General features: G+C 46.4%; 1 protein-coding gene and 1 long non-coding RNA gene across 14 annotated transcripts in view; one reads left to right on the top strand and one right to left on the bottom strand.

The window, feature by feature from the left end:
- Positions 1-15223, top strand: part of PITPNM2 (phosphatidylinositol transfer protein membrane associated 2) — a 202802-nt gene that overhangs the window by 181572 nt on the left and 6007 nt on the right. For all 13 annotated transcript variants that reach the window (XM_072144160.1, XM_072144167.1, XM_072144181.1 and 10 more), the window contains 3 exons: positions 220-336; positions 435-551; positions 2845-2993. In XM_072144160.1, coding sequence (XP_072000261.1) covers positions 220-336; positions 435-551; positions 2845-2993 — 383 coding nt within the window. The remainder of the gene's footprint in view (positions 1-219; positions 337-434; positions 552-2844; positions 2994-15223) is intronic.
- Positions 3499-15061, bottom strand: LOC140075458 (uncharacterized). Its single transcript, XR_011849427.1, has 3 exons — positions 14827-15061; positions 13117-13262; positions 3499-3751 (listed from the first exon to the last, which is right to left on the bottom strand). It is a non-coding gene; the product is annotated as an uncharacterized lncRNA (long non-coding RNA).

The following is a 15223-nucleotide window of genomic DNA, read 5'->3' as shown; positions in this document are numbered from 1 at the left end:
ATATCTATATATAATTATAGACTTAATATAAAAGCACTTATGCAGTAATACATTACAACTTGGGAAATGTTGAAAACAAGAGATCGAGATATTTGGAGATATTTTGAAGATACAAATTTGAATAGTGATGATTTGATGGGGATAGTAACAAATTGGAAATATAACAGACTGAAAATAGAAGATTGCCAGCTTACATGGTCATGTGTATGTCCTTTTTAGGTTATGAGACATGAAACTGCAAGTGTCTTGGAATTGGTTGGAAAAGAAGTTTCTGTGTTTAGCCCCTCAAAACCAAGGGAGAAGTGGCTAAGAAAGCGAACACACGTGAAACTAAGGGTAACTAGAAATCTTTTTATCATATAATACTTTGTACTCTTTGATTATTTTTATATATTCCATATACTTGCATTTTTACCATTTTTTTTACCTTCCAGAATGTTGCTGCTAACCACAGAATCAATGATGCTGTAGCCAATGAAGATGGACCTCAGACTCTTACTGGAAGATTTATGTATGGCCCTCTTGACATGGTCACACTCACTGGGGAAAAGGTTGGTTATATGGACTTATTTCACATCCGTTTCATGCTCAATAAATGTACAAACAAAATAACTTCATACATCATAAGCAATGCTAAATAATTACAGGGAAAAAAGATCATCTAAGAAAAGCATATTGATCCTATGTAGTCTGTCAATAACTATATCCGTTTCTGCGGGTGCATTCAAACATTATTTTTCTGTCTTCGATTTTCATGATTGTCAGAAGGGCTAAATTTTGTAGGAAAGTTAAGGAATGAGACATCTCTCTCTAGGGCTGTAACACTGGTGTCCTCATTTGTCGCAGTGTGTGCTGTGAGGTCCCCTAGTTAGCCTCTGATACTCTGCATGTTTGTGTGATAGATTCTGGCGACTAGCTAATTTATCCAGGTCATGTCAGCTGGAGGACATAAGGCATGAGGGACAATCCCAGGATTATGCCCTGCAGAGCAGGCTGGGGGAGCGCTACTTACTACTTCTTGCGGAAGAACCGGTAAATGCTTGTGAGGAGGAAATGCCCGTCATAATGGATCAGGAAGCCACGGGGGGAGCATACGAGTAGAGAAAGCACTCCTGATCGGCACCAGAGCTTCCAGCATGGCCAGGGGTGATAATGGACCTTGCAGTGTTTTCTCCCCCCATCTGTTGGGCATACCCAGGAAGGAAGATGACGGGCAGGAGAGACGTAATGGTGCCTATGAATCCAGAGCTCAGAGAAGTTGAGTCTTTATGCTCATGACCAAGCCACACCGCCCAAGACTCTCGTTTTGAGGGACCTATTCAAGCCTATATAATAGTAAAATCCTGTAAATTACCCCATTAAAGAAATGTACATAAAACTACTTTTTAAAAAATGTGTTGACCTTTGAAGTCTTTCACATGAGTTAAAACAAAATGGAGGTGTTAATTTGAAAATGTCACTTTTTGGGCTAAATGAATTAATTAGATTTTTTCAAATTATACATTCACAAAGAATAAAATGCCAAAAAGCACCTCATGCATTTGGTGGTAACCTGTTATGTGGGCACATGGCAGGGCATAGAATGGATGGAGGGCAGAATTGTACAGGCTATAAGAATTTTTTTTTTCCACAAAATTTTTATTAAGCGTCTGCAAAACCATGCTATAATCACTTGAAGACAAGGAGAATATCATGACAATTAGCAGTATATAGTATGAATAAAATACAACTTCAATCTGGTTTCAGCCCATGGCATATATTATAAAAGTTTAATCGAGGAGCTGTAGATTGCAGAAGGCCAAACATAGGCATTAGTTACAATAGACATACATTGTAAGACTCGCACAGTATTGTGATACTCAGGCAAAGAAAGTAACCAATAGAACAGGACAGGACAACAAATAAACACAAAACACCGGCAAAAAGGAAAAGGGTAAAAAAACAAGTCAGGTTAGGTATCCTTCTCAGCTATCCAAGGATTCCAAATTGTATCAAATTTGTCTAGGGTATCAACAGACTGCTTAAATGGTCGTTACGCATTATCCATGCAAGTTTAGTGGTGACATATGAAAACTGAATTGTGGGTGACTTCCATGCCCTAGTTATAGCAATTTTGGCTGCCAACAGTACATATTAGGACTTTGCACCAGTTTTCTGTTGGACTTTGCACTTCTTTCTAGTGCAAACTGCTTGCACAGGTATTTAAGAAGGGTCCGCGCCACATATCTGTCGTACGCATCCCCTTTGTGTCACAACTGCCCTATTCATGCGACACAAATTTCTGAAATGAAGGGGGCATTCCAGTGCTCAGTCGAACCTTGCGCCAGATTTAACATGCAAAGTTCAACAGAAATCGTGTCGCACAGCCCATGTTAAAGGTGCACCATAAAAAAAGCTTTGTCGGAGCTGTGCCGGGGGCACCAGAAATCCTGAATCTGGCACCCTCAGCACTACACGGAGCCAAACTGCAGACAGTTTACACTGTCCTAAGTAAATATGGCCCATTGTATCCATTTGCCACAGGCCTTTGAAGTATTACGGTAGTTATTTTGCCATTTAGCAGAGCAGTCGCTAGGTTCTCTGAGGGATGGAATCGCGATTTTTTTTTTTTTTGGTACTGTAGGGTTTATTTTTTGAAGGATCGGATGCACTTTACAGATACTTAATTTTGATACTAGCATCTACTAGGTCATCTTCTGATGTGGCACCATAGAAAGGGGTCATATATGAAGAAGTACCCTTAATGATCACCGTAAAAATCTGATACGGTCCACTGGTATGTTACACGGAACCCACTTGTGATCAAATATTCTAATATTCTTTCTGATCTTTTTTTCTCTCTAGGTTGATATTCATATTATGACTCAGCCACCATCTGGAGAATGGGTTTACTTTGATACTGAAATAACTAACAGCAGTGGTAGGATTTCATATGTAATCCCAGAACATAAAAAACTTGGAGTTGGGGTATATCCTCTAAAAATGGTTGTCAGGTATTGTGAAATTATTCTATTACATTATTATCACTTATACTTTATTATGTTTGAGAAAACATTACATAGATAATATGGCTTTTACAGTTCATATTGTATGACTGTAATACCTGCAATATATTATACTAATCATCAGGGCCAGATTAAGGGTCCCAGCGGTACGGAGCACCTCATTTAAGATGGGGCCCCCCAGCTCGGCAGCCAACGCGGGGCCCCCTTCCACAACAATATATGTGAAAAAAAGATACCACATAGTTATCCTATTACAAATATCAGCGCCATACTACTACCAGATAATGATACCACAATACTGTTACCAATTAAAACTATCATAAAACCAATATTCCAAACTATTCCAAAAGATGCCTCGAAACTGCAACCCACAGCATCACCACAACATAAAGAAAATACCAACATCCTGATACTGAACACAAGACTCTGTACACAGACCAGTATTACCAATCATTTACCACATATAAACTCCATTTACTGATGAACTTGATGAACACCACGAGCAAAGGGCAATATCACTAATGACACCTCAGGCCCAAATAATAACATTACATCCTGATTATCACCACTACATAATGACTGGATAATACTGCAATACTATATGATAACCTACACAGACAGACCAGTATGTACCAGCATATAGTAATTATATAGTAGTAGATCCCAGTCCTCAGGTGACGCCCCTGATGTTGTCTCTTCCCTCCTGTCTAATCTTCAAGGAGACTTCTTGCAGCCAAGACTCATCTCTGCAGGTTTATAAAACAGACCTGGTTGGCATCATCCTATATACATATATTTAAATACCCCTTACAACACAACTGACCACACTATACCCCCACATATATCATATATACCCCTCACACTACAACTGACCACACTGTGCCCCCACATATATCATATATACCCCTCACACTACAACTGACCACACTGTGCCCCCACATATTTCATATAAACCCCTCACACTACAACTGACCACACTGTGCCCCCACATATATCATATATACCCCTCACACTACAACTGACCACACTGTGCCCCCACATATATCATATATACCCCTCACACTACAACTAACCACACTGTGCCCCCACATATATCATATATAACACTCACACCACAACTGACCACACTGTGCCCCCACATATTTCATATAAACCCCTCACACCATAAATGACCACACTGAGCCCCCCCATATATCATAGATACCCCTCACACTACAACTGACCACACTGTGCCCCCACATATTTCATATATACCCCTCACACTACAACTGACCACACTATACCCCCACATATATATCATATATACCCCTCACACTACAACTGACCACACTATACCCCCACATATATATCATATATACCCCTCACACTACAACTGACCACACTATACCCCCACATATATATCATATATACCCCTCACACTACAACTGACCACACTATACCCCCACATATATATCATAGATACCCCTCACACTACAACTGACCACACTGTGCCCCCACATATATATCATATATACCCCTCGCACTACAACTGACCACACTGTGCCCCCACATATATATCATATATACCCCTCACACTACAACTGACCACACTGTGCCCCCACATATATATCATATATACCCCTCACACTACAACTGACCACACTGTGCCCCCACATATATATCATGCACACCCCTCACACTACAACTGACCACACTGTGCCCCCACATATTTCATATATACCCCTCACACCATAAATGACCACACTGAGCCCCCCATATATCATATATACCCCTCACACTACAACTGACCACAATGTACCCCACATATATCATATATACCCCTCACACCATAAATGACCACACTGTGCCCCCACACCACTACCATTACCACTGCATCATGTCTGAATAATACTACCACACCACTACCATTACCACTGCATCATGTCTGAATAATACCTCCACACCACTACCATTACCACTGCATCATGTCTGAATAATACCACCACACCACTACCATTACCACTGCATCATGTCTGAATAATACTACCACACCATTACCATTACCACTGCATCATGTCTTTTTTTTTAAAAGTATTTATTTTTGCAATTTTTGAAATTTTATACAATTACAATAAACAAAACCAGAAAACAAGATTGTCTGTCACATATTTCCTTCCCCCCATTACAGGATTATTATACAACAGCCATGGTAACAGTCAGGTTCTTGCTGTGTTACAAAACTACCTGAGGGATATTACACAGTAGATAACAGCAGGATACTGCAGCCAGACATCTCGATACAACACAAATAACTATTGACACAGAGACAATCAGTCACACACACACCCACACATACCAGCACGCTCAGTCTCCTTCATCATGGAAAGGAGTGTATATCACACCTGATTATAAGGCAGTATGGGGAGTCGCACACACACACACATACCAGCACGCTCAGTCTCCTTCATTATGGAGAGGAGTATATATCACACGTGATTATAAGGCTGTATGGGGAGTCGCGCACCATCTGGACCAGATGCGATCAAACTTCTGGGGACACTTCCTGTTGGCGTACAGGGACCGGTAGTGGGGAATGACGCTGTTAATAAGTAGTATCCATCTTTTTAATGGAGGGGGCTCCTGGTCCTTCCAGGTCATCACCACCACTTTTCGGGCGTAGTATAATACAAACCTAAAGAAAATTTTGTCATAGTGGCCATTGACAACTTCGTTTATGATGCCGAGGAGACACACAGAGGGAGACAGTAACCGTGGGAAATCAAAGTGTAGATTTAGGAATTCCAGCACTTCGGACCAGAAGACATGAACCCTGGGGCAGGACCAGACACAGTGCAGGAAGGATCCGACTTCAGCCTGACAGCGAAAGCAAAGATCATTAGGCATTGCTCCCATGCGGAATAGTCTAGCAGGGGTGAAATATACTCGATGGAGGAGTTTAGATTGGATCAGGAAGTCCCTCGCACTCACTACAGATGTGAAGTAGGACAGTTCGACCTCCCTCCAGTCATCATCTGACAGGTCAGGGATATCCTGTCTCCAGCGTTCACAGGCTCTATCAAACGGTCTGGACTTTTGCTCTTGTAGGAGAGCATAGCACTGAGTGAGTGGCTTAGGGAGGTCCGGGGTACTCATCAGAGTCTCTAGTTTGGAGAATTTCACTGTCAGGCTGAAGGAGCCGAATTGGGCTTTGAATGCGTGTCGCAGTTGCGTGTAATGGAAGCTGGCCGTATTGGGTACAGTATGTCTCTCCCTTATCTCGTTAAAGCTGAGTAATTCTGCTTCCGGGGATAAGAGCTGGCCTACAAATTTCACCCCCGCTGCCCCCCACATTGTCCAGCCTGGGAGGGAGAGGAAGTGAGAGAGCCACGGATTGAGCCACAATGGAGTCCTGGGCGAGAGAGGGGGAGAGCTGCTCGGTTCTACCAGGGATTGTGCCCTACGCCAGCACACCGCTACCGTACGTAGGGGAAGTGGGGTATCAGATGGGGACTTATACCTGTACAGCAGGTTTGTAAGGGCCTCGTAGGAACCTACCAGGGCACCAGCCAGTGCAGTAGCTGCATTACCCATGTCTATATCTATCCACCACTGGGCATATACTAGCTGGGAAGCCAGGTAATAAAGATACAGATCCGGGGCAGCCAGTCCACCCCTAGACTTGGGAGCCTGAAGCAGCGCTAAACTGAAGCGCGGGGCACTACTCTGCCAGTAGAAGGACCTGAGAATGCCGTCTAAGCGTTTAAACAGGCTCTTAGGGAGTAGTATAGGACATGCATGGAAAAGGTATAGAAATTTTGGGAGAAAAATCATTTTAAATATGTTAATACGCCCGTACAAAGACAGGGGGAGAGTGGACCAGGCTTTTAGGCACGATTCCGTTGCAGTTATCAAGGGTGTAATGTTTAACTCCGTATATGCCTGGACCCTGCGTGACACCTGAACTCCCAGATATTTAAAGGTGGACACCACCTGGACTGGGACGGGGAGGGAGTGTACCCCTACATCAGATAAGGGGAAAAGGACCGATTTGTCCCAGTTAACCCGGAGACCTGAGAACCCCCCGTAGCGTTCTATCAGGGACAGGAGGGATTCTAGAGAGGGGCCCACATCCCCAAGATATACAAGTGTATCATCAGCATAGAGAGATACCTTTTCAATGATAGGACCTCTAGTAATACCCTTAATGCTATCAGAGTGACGGATCGCCACAGCAAGGGGCTCAATGGCAAGTGCGAAGAGGAGGGGAGATAGCGGGCAGCCCTGCCTAGTGCCCCTGGCCATAGAGAGAGTAGGTGAGATATTAAGATTGGTCCGTACCCTAGCCTTGGGATCATTATACAGTAGTTTAATGCTGAAAATCGAGGGCCAAAACCCATTCTAGGCAAAAGGGTCCACAGATATGTCCATTCCACAGAGTCAAACGCCTTACAATTGTCTAAGGATAAGATAAACCCAGGGTCTGGAGACCGCTCTGCCTCTGCTATATTCAGGTGTAGTCTTTGTATATTTATGTCAGTTCCCCTCCCAGGCATAAAGCCTGTCTGGTCCGGGTGAACCAAGGATAATATTACTTTATTAAGCCTTGTTGCCAGAATTTTTGCTAGGATTTTAACATCTGAGTTTAGGAGGGAAATTGGGCGGTACGAGTCGGGAAGCAGGGGATCCTTGCCAGGCTTAGGAAGAACTACAATAAGGGCCTCTCGCATGGAGTCAGGGAGGGAACCACTGTCGAGCGCATCGGAGTACAGGCTAAGTAGATGAGGGACCAGGGTCTCACAGTTATCCCTATACCACTCACCTCCCAGCCCATCAAGTCCAGGTGTCTTACCAAGGGGCAACGATTGGATAGCCAGTTCCACCTCCTCCGCTGAGAGTGGAGCATCAAGCTCCGATGACTGCGCCTGTGTGAGCCTCCAAAGTGGAAGACTGTCAAGGAATCTGGAAATCTCGACGGAAGAGGCGGACAATCTGGAGCTGTAAAGAGAGGAATAGAATTCATGAAATACCATGTTTATGGCCCGGGGTTCTGTGATCAGGGTTCCACTACTGTTAAGGATAGAGGGAACGGAAGCACAAGGACGTTCAGCCCGCGATAAATACGCAAGCAGCTTCCCATTTTTATCTCCGAATTCAAAGATGGACGCTTCCCTGGCTAGCAGGCGCTTACTGGTGCGCTCCTTCACTACAGCTAGATGGTTCCTCTGCGCCTGAGCCCAAGTCTTTTTATTCCCCGGAGTAGGTTTCTCTAGATACTCCTTTTCTGCATTTACCAGTGCAGCGGTTAGCCTCTCCTCCTGCGCGTTTAGAGACTTTCTATGGCCAGCTACCCCCGACATGAATGCTCCCCGCACCGAGGACTTGTACGAGTCCCAGACTAGAAGAGGATCAGGATGGGTTGAGTGTACATCCCAGAACTCGCTGTGCGCAGCCCTAACAGTACTCAGGACCGCAGGGGATTGGAGCCAGGCCGGGTGCAGGCGCCATAAGCGGGAGTCGCTGGGGGGGCCTATAAGGAGACTAATGAGCAATGCGGAGTGGTCTGATGCACTGCGTGGGCAATAGGATACCTGGTCAACGTGCGGCAACATATCAGGGGAGACAAAGGCCAGATCAATCCGAGAGAAGCTCTTGTGCACAGAGGAATAGAATGAATATTCTCTCTCTTGAGGGTGTTTACTACGCCAAACATCGGCGAGGTCTAGAGAAGTGAGCCACTCGTTCAGACGGACCGAGCCTGTGTCTAGGCCGCTTGTGCGATCTAAGGAGGGATTAGGGACTGCATTGAAGTCACCAATGCAGAGTAATGGGCTTGGAGGCATAGCAGCCAGTTTACTGGAGATTAAGTGCAATACAGCTGGATCAAAGGGAGGGGGGACATAAATAGACGCTATAGTAAAGGTAAATCCCCACAAGGCGCAATGCACGATCACATAACGGCCAAAGTGATCCGGCGCTACCTGTATGACCTCTATGGGAAGCGCTTTGGATATGAGTATGGATACTCCCCTAGCGTAGACAGAGTAGGAGGAATGATACCCTCTAGCCACCCAGGCCCGCTTCAGAGAGAGGACCTTCTGACCCGTAAGGTGTGTCTCTTGGATACATACAATGTGAGGGGCTTGACGCTTAATGACATCTAACATCAGGGCTCTCTTGAATTTAGAATTAAGTCCCCTCACATTCCAGCTCATTACCTTAAGTGAAGACATCTTAGCGGAAGGGAAAGGGGTATGGGGAAGGAGACGTGAGCAACCAAGCATTCATCCTTTCATACCACAGAGACATAGACAGACAGACAACAGTGAGCATAACAAATATAACAGAACTGTACTAACAATCCCAAGAATACAAACCCCCTGTCTAACACCCTAACAGCAGTAGTGTAGACCTAGACCCACTAACAGTCAAATAGTAGAACAGTGGTCCCTAACTCAAGACAAACCTACACCATTTGTCCCGGGACCTTCAACCCTTAATGTATATGTGATCAGGAGGTTATTAGGCAGCCATATTTAGAGAGAACCAAAGAGGAGATAGGGGATGGGGGGGGGAAAGGAGGGGGACGCAGGGAGGTAATGGTAACAGGGGGAGGGGAGGGGGAGAGGGAGAGGGGGAGGGGAGAGGGGAGAGGGGGAGGGGAGAGGGGGAGGGGAGAGGAGGAGGGGGGGAATAGGGAAAGAATGAAGTGCCATATGTGGCGCACTGGTCGATATGACCAAACAGAGAACACAAATCAATCACAGGGTACATTTGTGAGGCACGTAATGTGTAAACAAATATTAGAAAACTGTAACAGTGATTTGGGACCCCTAGATAACTATTCAGGACTAAGTCCAGCATTGTCATAGCACATCAGATAAAAGGATATGTGAGTCCAGTCACTCAGGAGGTGCGGGCCTTCCAGCAGGAGCCCGAGGGGCTGCATCAGCCCAGTGAAGTGCTTCGGTTGGGCAGGTGAAGAAACGAGTCTTCTGGCCGTCCACAATTCGGAGCTTGGAAGGGTACATCATGGAGTATTTATACCCCTTGTCACGGAGACGGGCACGGACCTCGGTGAATTGTGCTCGCTGTTTCCTGACGGATGCAGAGAAATCAGGGTAGAAGGACACTCTGCTGTTGGCATAGAGAATTTCTCCCTTGGTACGGACCGCCCTGAGGATAGAGTCCCTGTCCCTAAAGTGCAGCAGCCGGGCCAGGAAGGGTCTTGGATTGCCCCCTGGAGGGCCAGGGCGGGATGGCACACGATGGGCCCTTTCCACTGTGAAGAACGGGGAGAAGGTATCTGCAGGCAGCATATTTTTGAGCCAATTTTCAAAAAAGGATACAGGGTCAGACCCTTCCACTTTTTCAGGGAGGCCGACCACTCTGACGTTGTTCCGTCGCAGGCGGTTTTCGAGGTCGTCCGCTCTGTCGATGGATGCAGACATTTGGCGCTGAAGCTCTCTGATCTGTGTCGGCATAGGCCTCTGGACGTCCTCCACCTCAGATATTCTGCGTTCAGTTTCAGTAATTCGCTCTTTAGCTTTGTGGACATCATGTCGTAATAGAACAAAGTCCTGTCGCAGCTCATCCACCTTGGTGACCAGTTTGGATTGGCATCCGTTAATGGCCGCCAGCACCTCTGCAAATTTCCGATCCAACTCCGTGGCCGCGTCAGACGGATCGGCACCCTCTTCATAGCTTACAAGCTGTGGCGGGCTCTGGGAGCCTTCAAAGAGGGAGGGAGAGGAGTTTGGGGACCCCTGAGGAGAGCAAGGCTGTGTGCGGGAGAATCTCCCTAACTTTTTGGCAGCGTTTGACTGTATCTGCTCCAGAACCGCTTGGGATGTGGAGCATTCCTGCGCATCCAGGGGTTCCAGGGACTGGAATGGAGGATCTTCATGGACGGATTCATCATCCGAAGGAGGCGCAGACACCCCGGACGCTGCTTTGAGCATTTTAGCCGTCTTCCTCCGATTACCCATGGCGTCTGGGCAGGGGGGGCCAGTGATAAACAATCAGGAAGCCTAGCGTCCAGTAGTTAGCAGAGATACAGTACAAACCCACGTGGAGTATTGCAGCAGGAGTGCAAGGGTTAATATAAAACAGAACCCAGGAACAGGGGATCTCTGGGAATATGGAGGACTCAGTGCTGGGCTGTATAGCTTGGGGTCCCCAGGGCAGAGGTGGGCAGCAGCAGGGGAATTACTTTCCTACCTGGTCCTGGATCAGTCCAGCAGTGTCAGGGTTAACCCTGCGCGCCTAGGCCTCAGGCAGCGCAGGGGAGTCCACAGGATGGCGCCTCCAGCAGGATGAAGGGCTGGCTGGAGCGCTGCCACAGTGCCCTCGGCGGTGGGAGCGATGTCCAGGCAGCAAGAGGCAGGAGAATCTCCCCGGCGATCGGTTTACCGCTGCACCGGGCGGCTAGGAGCGGGCCGCCGCGCGGGTCACGTGGTCGGCCGCGGGGAAGCACGGAGGAGCGGCGCGGAGTCCGTAGCCGCCTCCAAAACGGCACCGGAGGACAGCGGCAGGTGTGTGGGGCACCCCGGGGCGGAGGGGAACGGGCACAGGTGAGGGATGGCTGCCTTAGGAGGGAGATGGGGTGTCGGGTCCCGGGAGCTCCGCGGCGCACGTCCTCTCAGTCCGGCATCAGGCCACGCCCCCCCACCACTGCATCATGTCTGAATAATACCACCACACCACTACCATTACCACTGCATCATGTCTGAATAATACCACCACACCACTACCATTACCACTGCATCATGTCTGAATAATACCACCACACCACTACCATTACCACTGCATCATGTCTGAATAATACTACCGCACCACTAACATTACCCCTGCATCATGTCTGAATAATACCACCACACCACTACCATTACCACTGCATCATGACTGAATAATACCACCGCACCACTACCATTACCACTGCATCATGTCTGAATAATACCACCACACCACTACCATTACCCCTGCATCATGTCTGAATAATACCACCACACCACTACCATTACCACTGCATCATGACTGAATAATACCACCACACCACTACCATTACCACTGCATCATGACTGAATAATACCACCACACCACTACCATTACCACTGCATCATGACTGAATAATACCATCACACCACTACCATTACCACTGCATCATGTCTGAATAATACCACCACACCACTACCATTACCACTGCATCATGTCTGAATAATACTACCACACCACTACCATTACCACTGCATCATGTCTGAATAATACCACCACACCACTACCATTACCACTGCATCATGTCTGAATAATACCACCACACCACTACCATTACCACTGCATCATGTCTGAATAATACCACCACACCACTACCATTACCACTGCATCATGTCTGAATAATACCACCACACCACTACCATTACCACTGCATCATGTCTGAATAATACCACCACACCATTACCATTACCACTGCATCATGTCTGAATAATACTACCACACCACTACCATTACCACTGCATCATGTCTGAATAATACTACCACACCACTACCATTACCACTGCATCATGTCTGAATAATACTACCACACCACTACCATTACCACTGCATCATGTCTGAATAATACCATCACACCACTACCATTACCACTGCATCATGTCTGAATAATACCACCACACCACTACCATTACCACTGCATCATGACTGAATAATACCACCACACCACTACCATTACCACTGCATCATGACTGAATAATACCACCACACCACTACCATTACCACTGCATCATGTCTGAATAATACCATCACACCACTACCATTACCACTGCATCATGACTGAATAATACCACCACACCACTACCATTACCACTGCATCATGACTGAATAATACCACCACACCACTACCATTACCACTGCATCATGACTGAATAATACCACCACACCACTACCATTACCGCTGCGGTATGACTGAATAATACCACCAGACCGCTACCATTACCACTGCAAAATAATACCACCTAACACATACTCAATAAAAAACCAGTACCAAAAAATGTATTCAAATTTAAAATTTAAATGCTCTGCAGATAAACAAAAATATTTTAATATAATTTATAATTTTATAAATAATCTGATTACTCACTGTTTACGGTCTTCTTCATTACAACCTCATTACAGCCTCTATAGCGCCCCCTGTAGACTGGGATCTCTTCTTCATCCGGTGTAACTCCTCCAGCTGTGATGAATTCGCCCCTAGATGTCTTCAGCTCTTGGCAGCACATCTGTGCCCTTAAAGATACCTCAATTACTGACAATATCATGGCACCTGGATATATATATAGACAACACCTGCTTACTAAAGCTATATATGGCACCCCCATTTATGAATGAACAGTACCCCTGCTATAGGCCACTCACTGTACACTGCCATTTACATTCATTTATATAAAGCTGCCCCTGCTATACAGCAACCGCCACTTAACAACTAAACCCAAACATATAAATGACACCTCCTCCCGTCCCCTATACAGTGGCTCCTCTATATATAAATGACACCTCCTCCCGTCCCCTATACAGTGGCTCCTCTATATATAAATGACACCTCCTCCCGTGCCCTATACAGTGGCTCCTCTATATATAAATGACACCTCCTCCCGTCCCCTATACAGTGGCTCCTCTATATATAAATGACACCTCCTCCCGTCCCCTATACAGTGGCTCCTCTATATATAAATGACATCCCCCTCCCCTATACAGTGGCTCCTCTATATATAAATGACACCCTCCTCCGGTCCCCTATACAGTGGCTCCTCTATATATAAATGACACCCTCCTCCGGTCCCCTATACAGTGGCTCCTCTATATATAAATGACACCTCCTCCCGTCCCCTATACAGTGGCTCCTCTATATATAAATGACACCTCCTCCCGTCCCCTATACAGTGGCTCCTCTATATATAAATGACACCTCCTCCCGTGCCCTATACAGTGGCTCCTCTATATATAAATGACACCTCCTCCCGTGCCCTATACAGTGGCTCCTCTATATATAAATGACACCTCCTCCCGTCCCCTATACAGTGGCTCCTCTATATATAAATGACATCCCCCTCCCCTATACAGTGGCTCCTCTATATATAAATGACACCCTCCTCCGGTCCCCTATACAGTGGCTCCTCTATATATAAATGACACCCTCCTCCGGTCCCCTATACAGTGGCTCCTCTATATATAAATGACACCTCCTCCCGTCCCCTATACAGTGGCTCTTCTATATATAAATGACACCTCCTCCCGTCCCCTATACAGTGGCTCCTCTATATATAAATGACATCCCCCTCCCCTATACAGTGGCTCCTCTATATATAAATGACACCCTCCTCCGGTCCCCTATACAGTGGCTCCTCTATATATAAATGACACCCTCCTCCGGTCCCCTATACAGTGGCTCCTCTATATATAAATGACACCTCCTCCGGTCCCCTATACAGTGTCTCCTCTATATATAAATGACACCTCCTCCCGTCCCCTATACAGTGGCTCCTCTATATATAAATTACACCCCCCACTCCCCATACAGTGGCTCCTCTATATAAATAACCCCCCTCCACTATACATTTGCTCCTCAACATATATAAAATACACCCCCCATATACAGTGATTCTTCTATATATAAATTACACCCCCCTCTGTCTCCTATACAGTGGCTTCCCCCATCTGTCTCCTATACAGTGCCTCTTCCATATATAAATACCCCACTCCACTATACATTTGCCCCTTAATATATATAAATTATCTTCTATCTTCCTTTCTGGGCCCCTGTAAAACAATAAAATAATAAAAGTTCACTCACCTTTCCAGACGATCCCTCGCAGCGCTGACAGGATGATCTGCACCCAGGCTCTTCATCTCCCTGCAGTGTGGAGACACAGACGGCGCGATCTATGAGTCATAGATCGGCCGTCTGTGGAGGACTGAAAGTGCAGGCAGAGGTCGCTCTGCCTGCACTTCTGCCACTCTATGGTATCTGTGCCTTAAAGGCACAGTACCATATAGTGTGTGCGTGTCAGTATGGGGCTGCTAATAGCGTTTAGCAGCCCCATACTTAGCAGCTGATACTTGCGGGGGCCCCTGTAGCATGTTCTTGTGTACAGGGCCGGATCTACAGCGCCAGATGCCGGGGCCCCATAGAGAGAGGGCTGAACCCGGGGCCCGGCGCAAGTGCTCCAGGAGCGCCAATGGAGATCCGG

This window comes from Engystomops pustulosus, chromosome 1 (genome assembly GCF_040894005.1).
Source record: "Engystomops pustulosus chromosome 1, aEngPut4.maternal, whole genome shotgun sequence".
In the NCBI taxonomy this organism is placed as follows: domain Eukaryota; kingdom Metazoa; phylum Chordata; class Amphibia; order Anura; family Leptodactylidae; genus Engystomops; species Engystomops pustulosus.
This window is presented reverse-complemented; position numbering and strand designations above follow the sequence as displayed.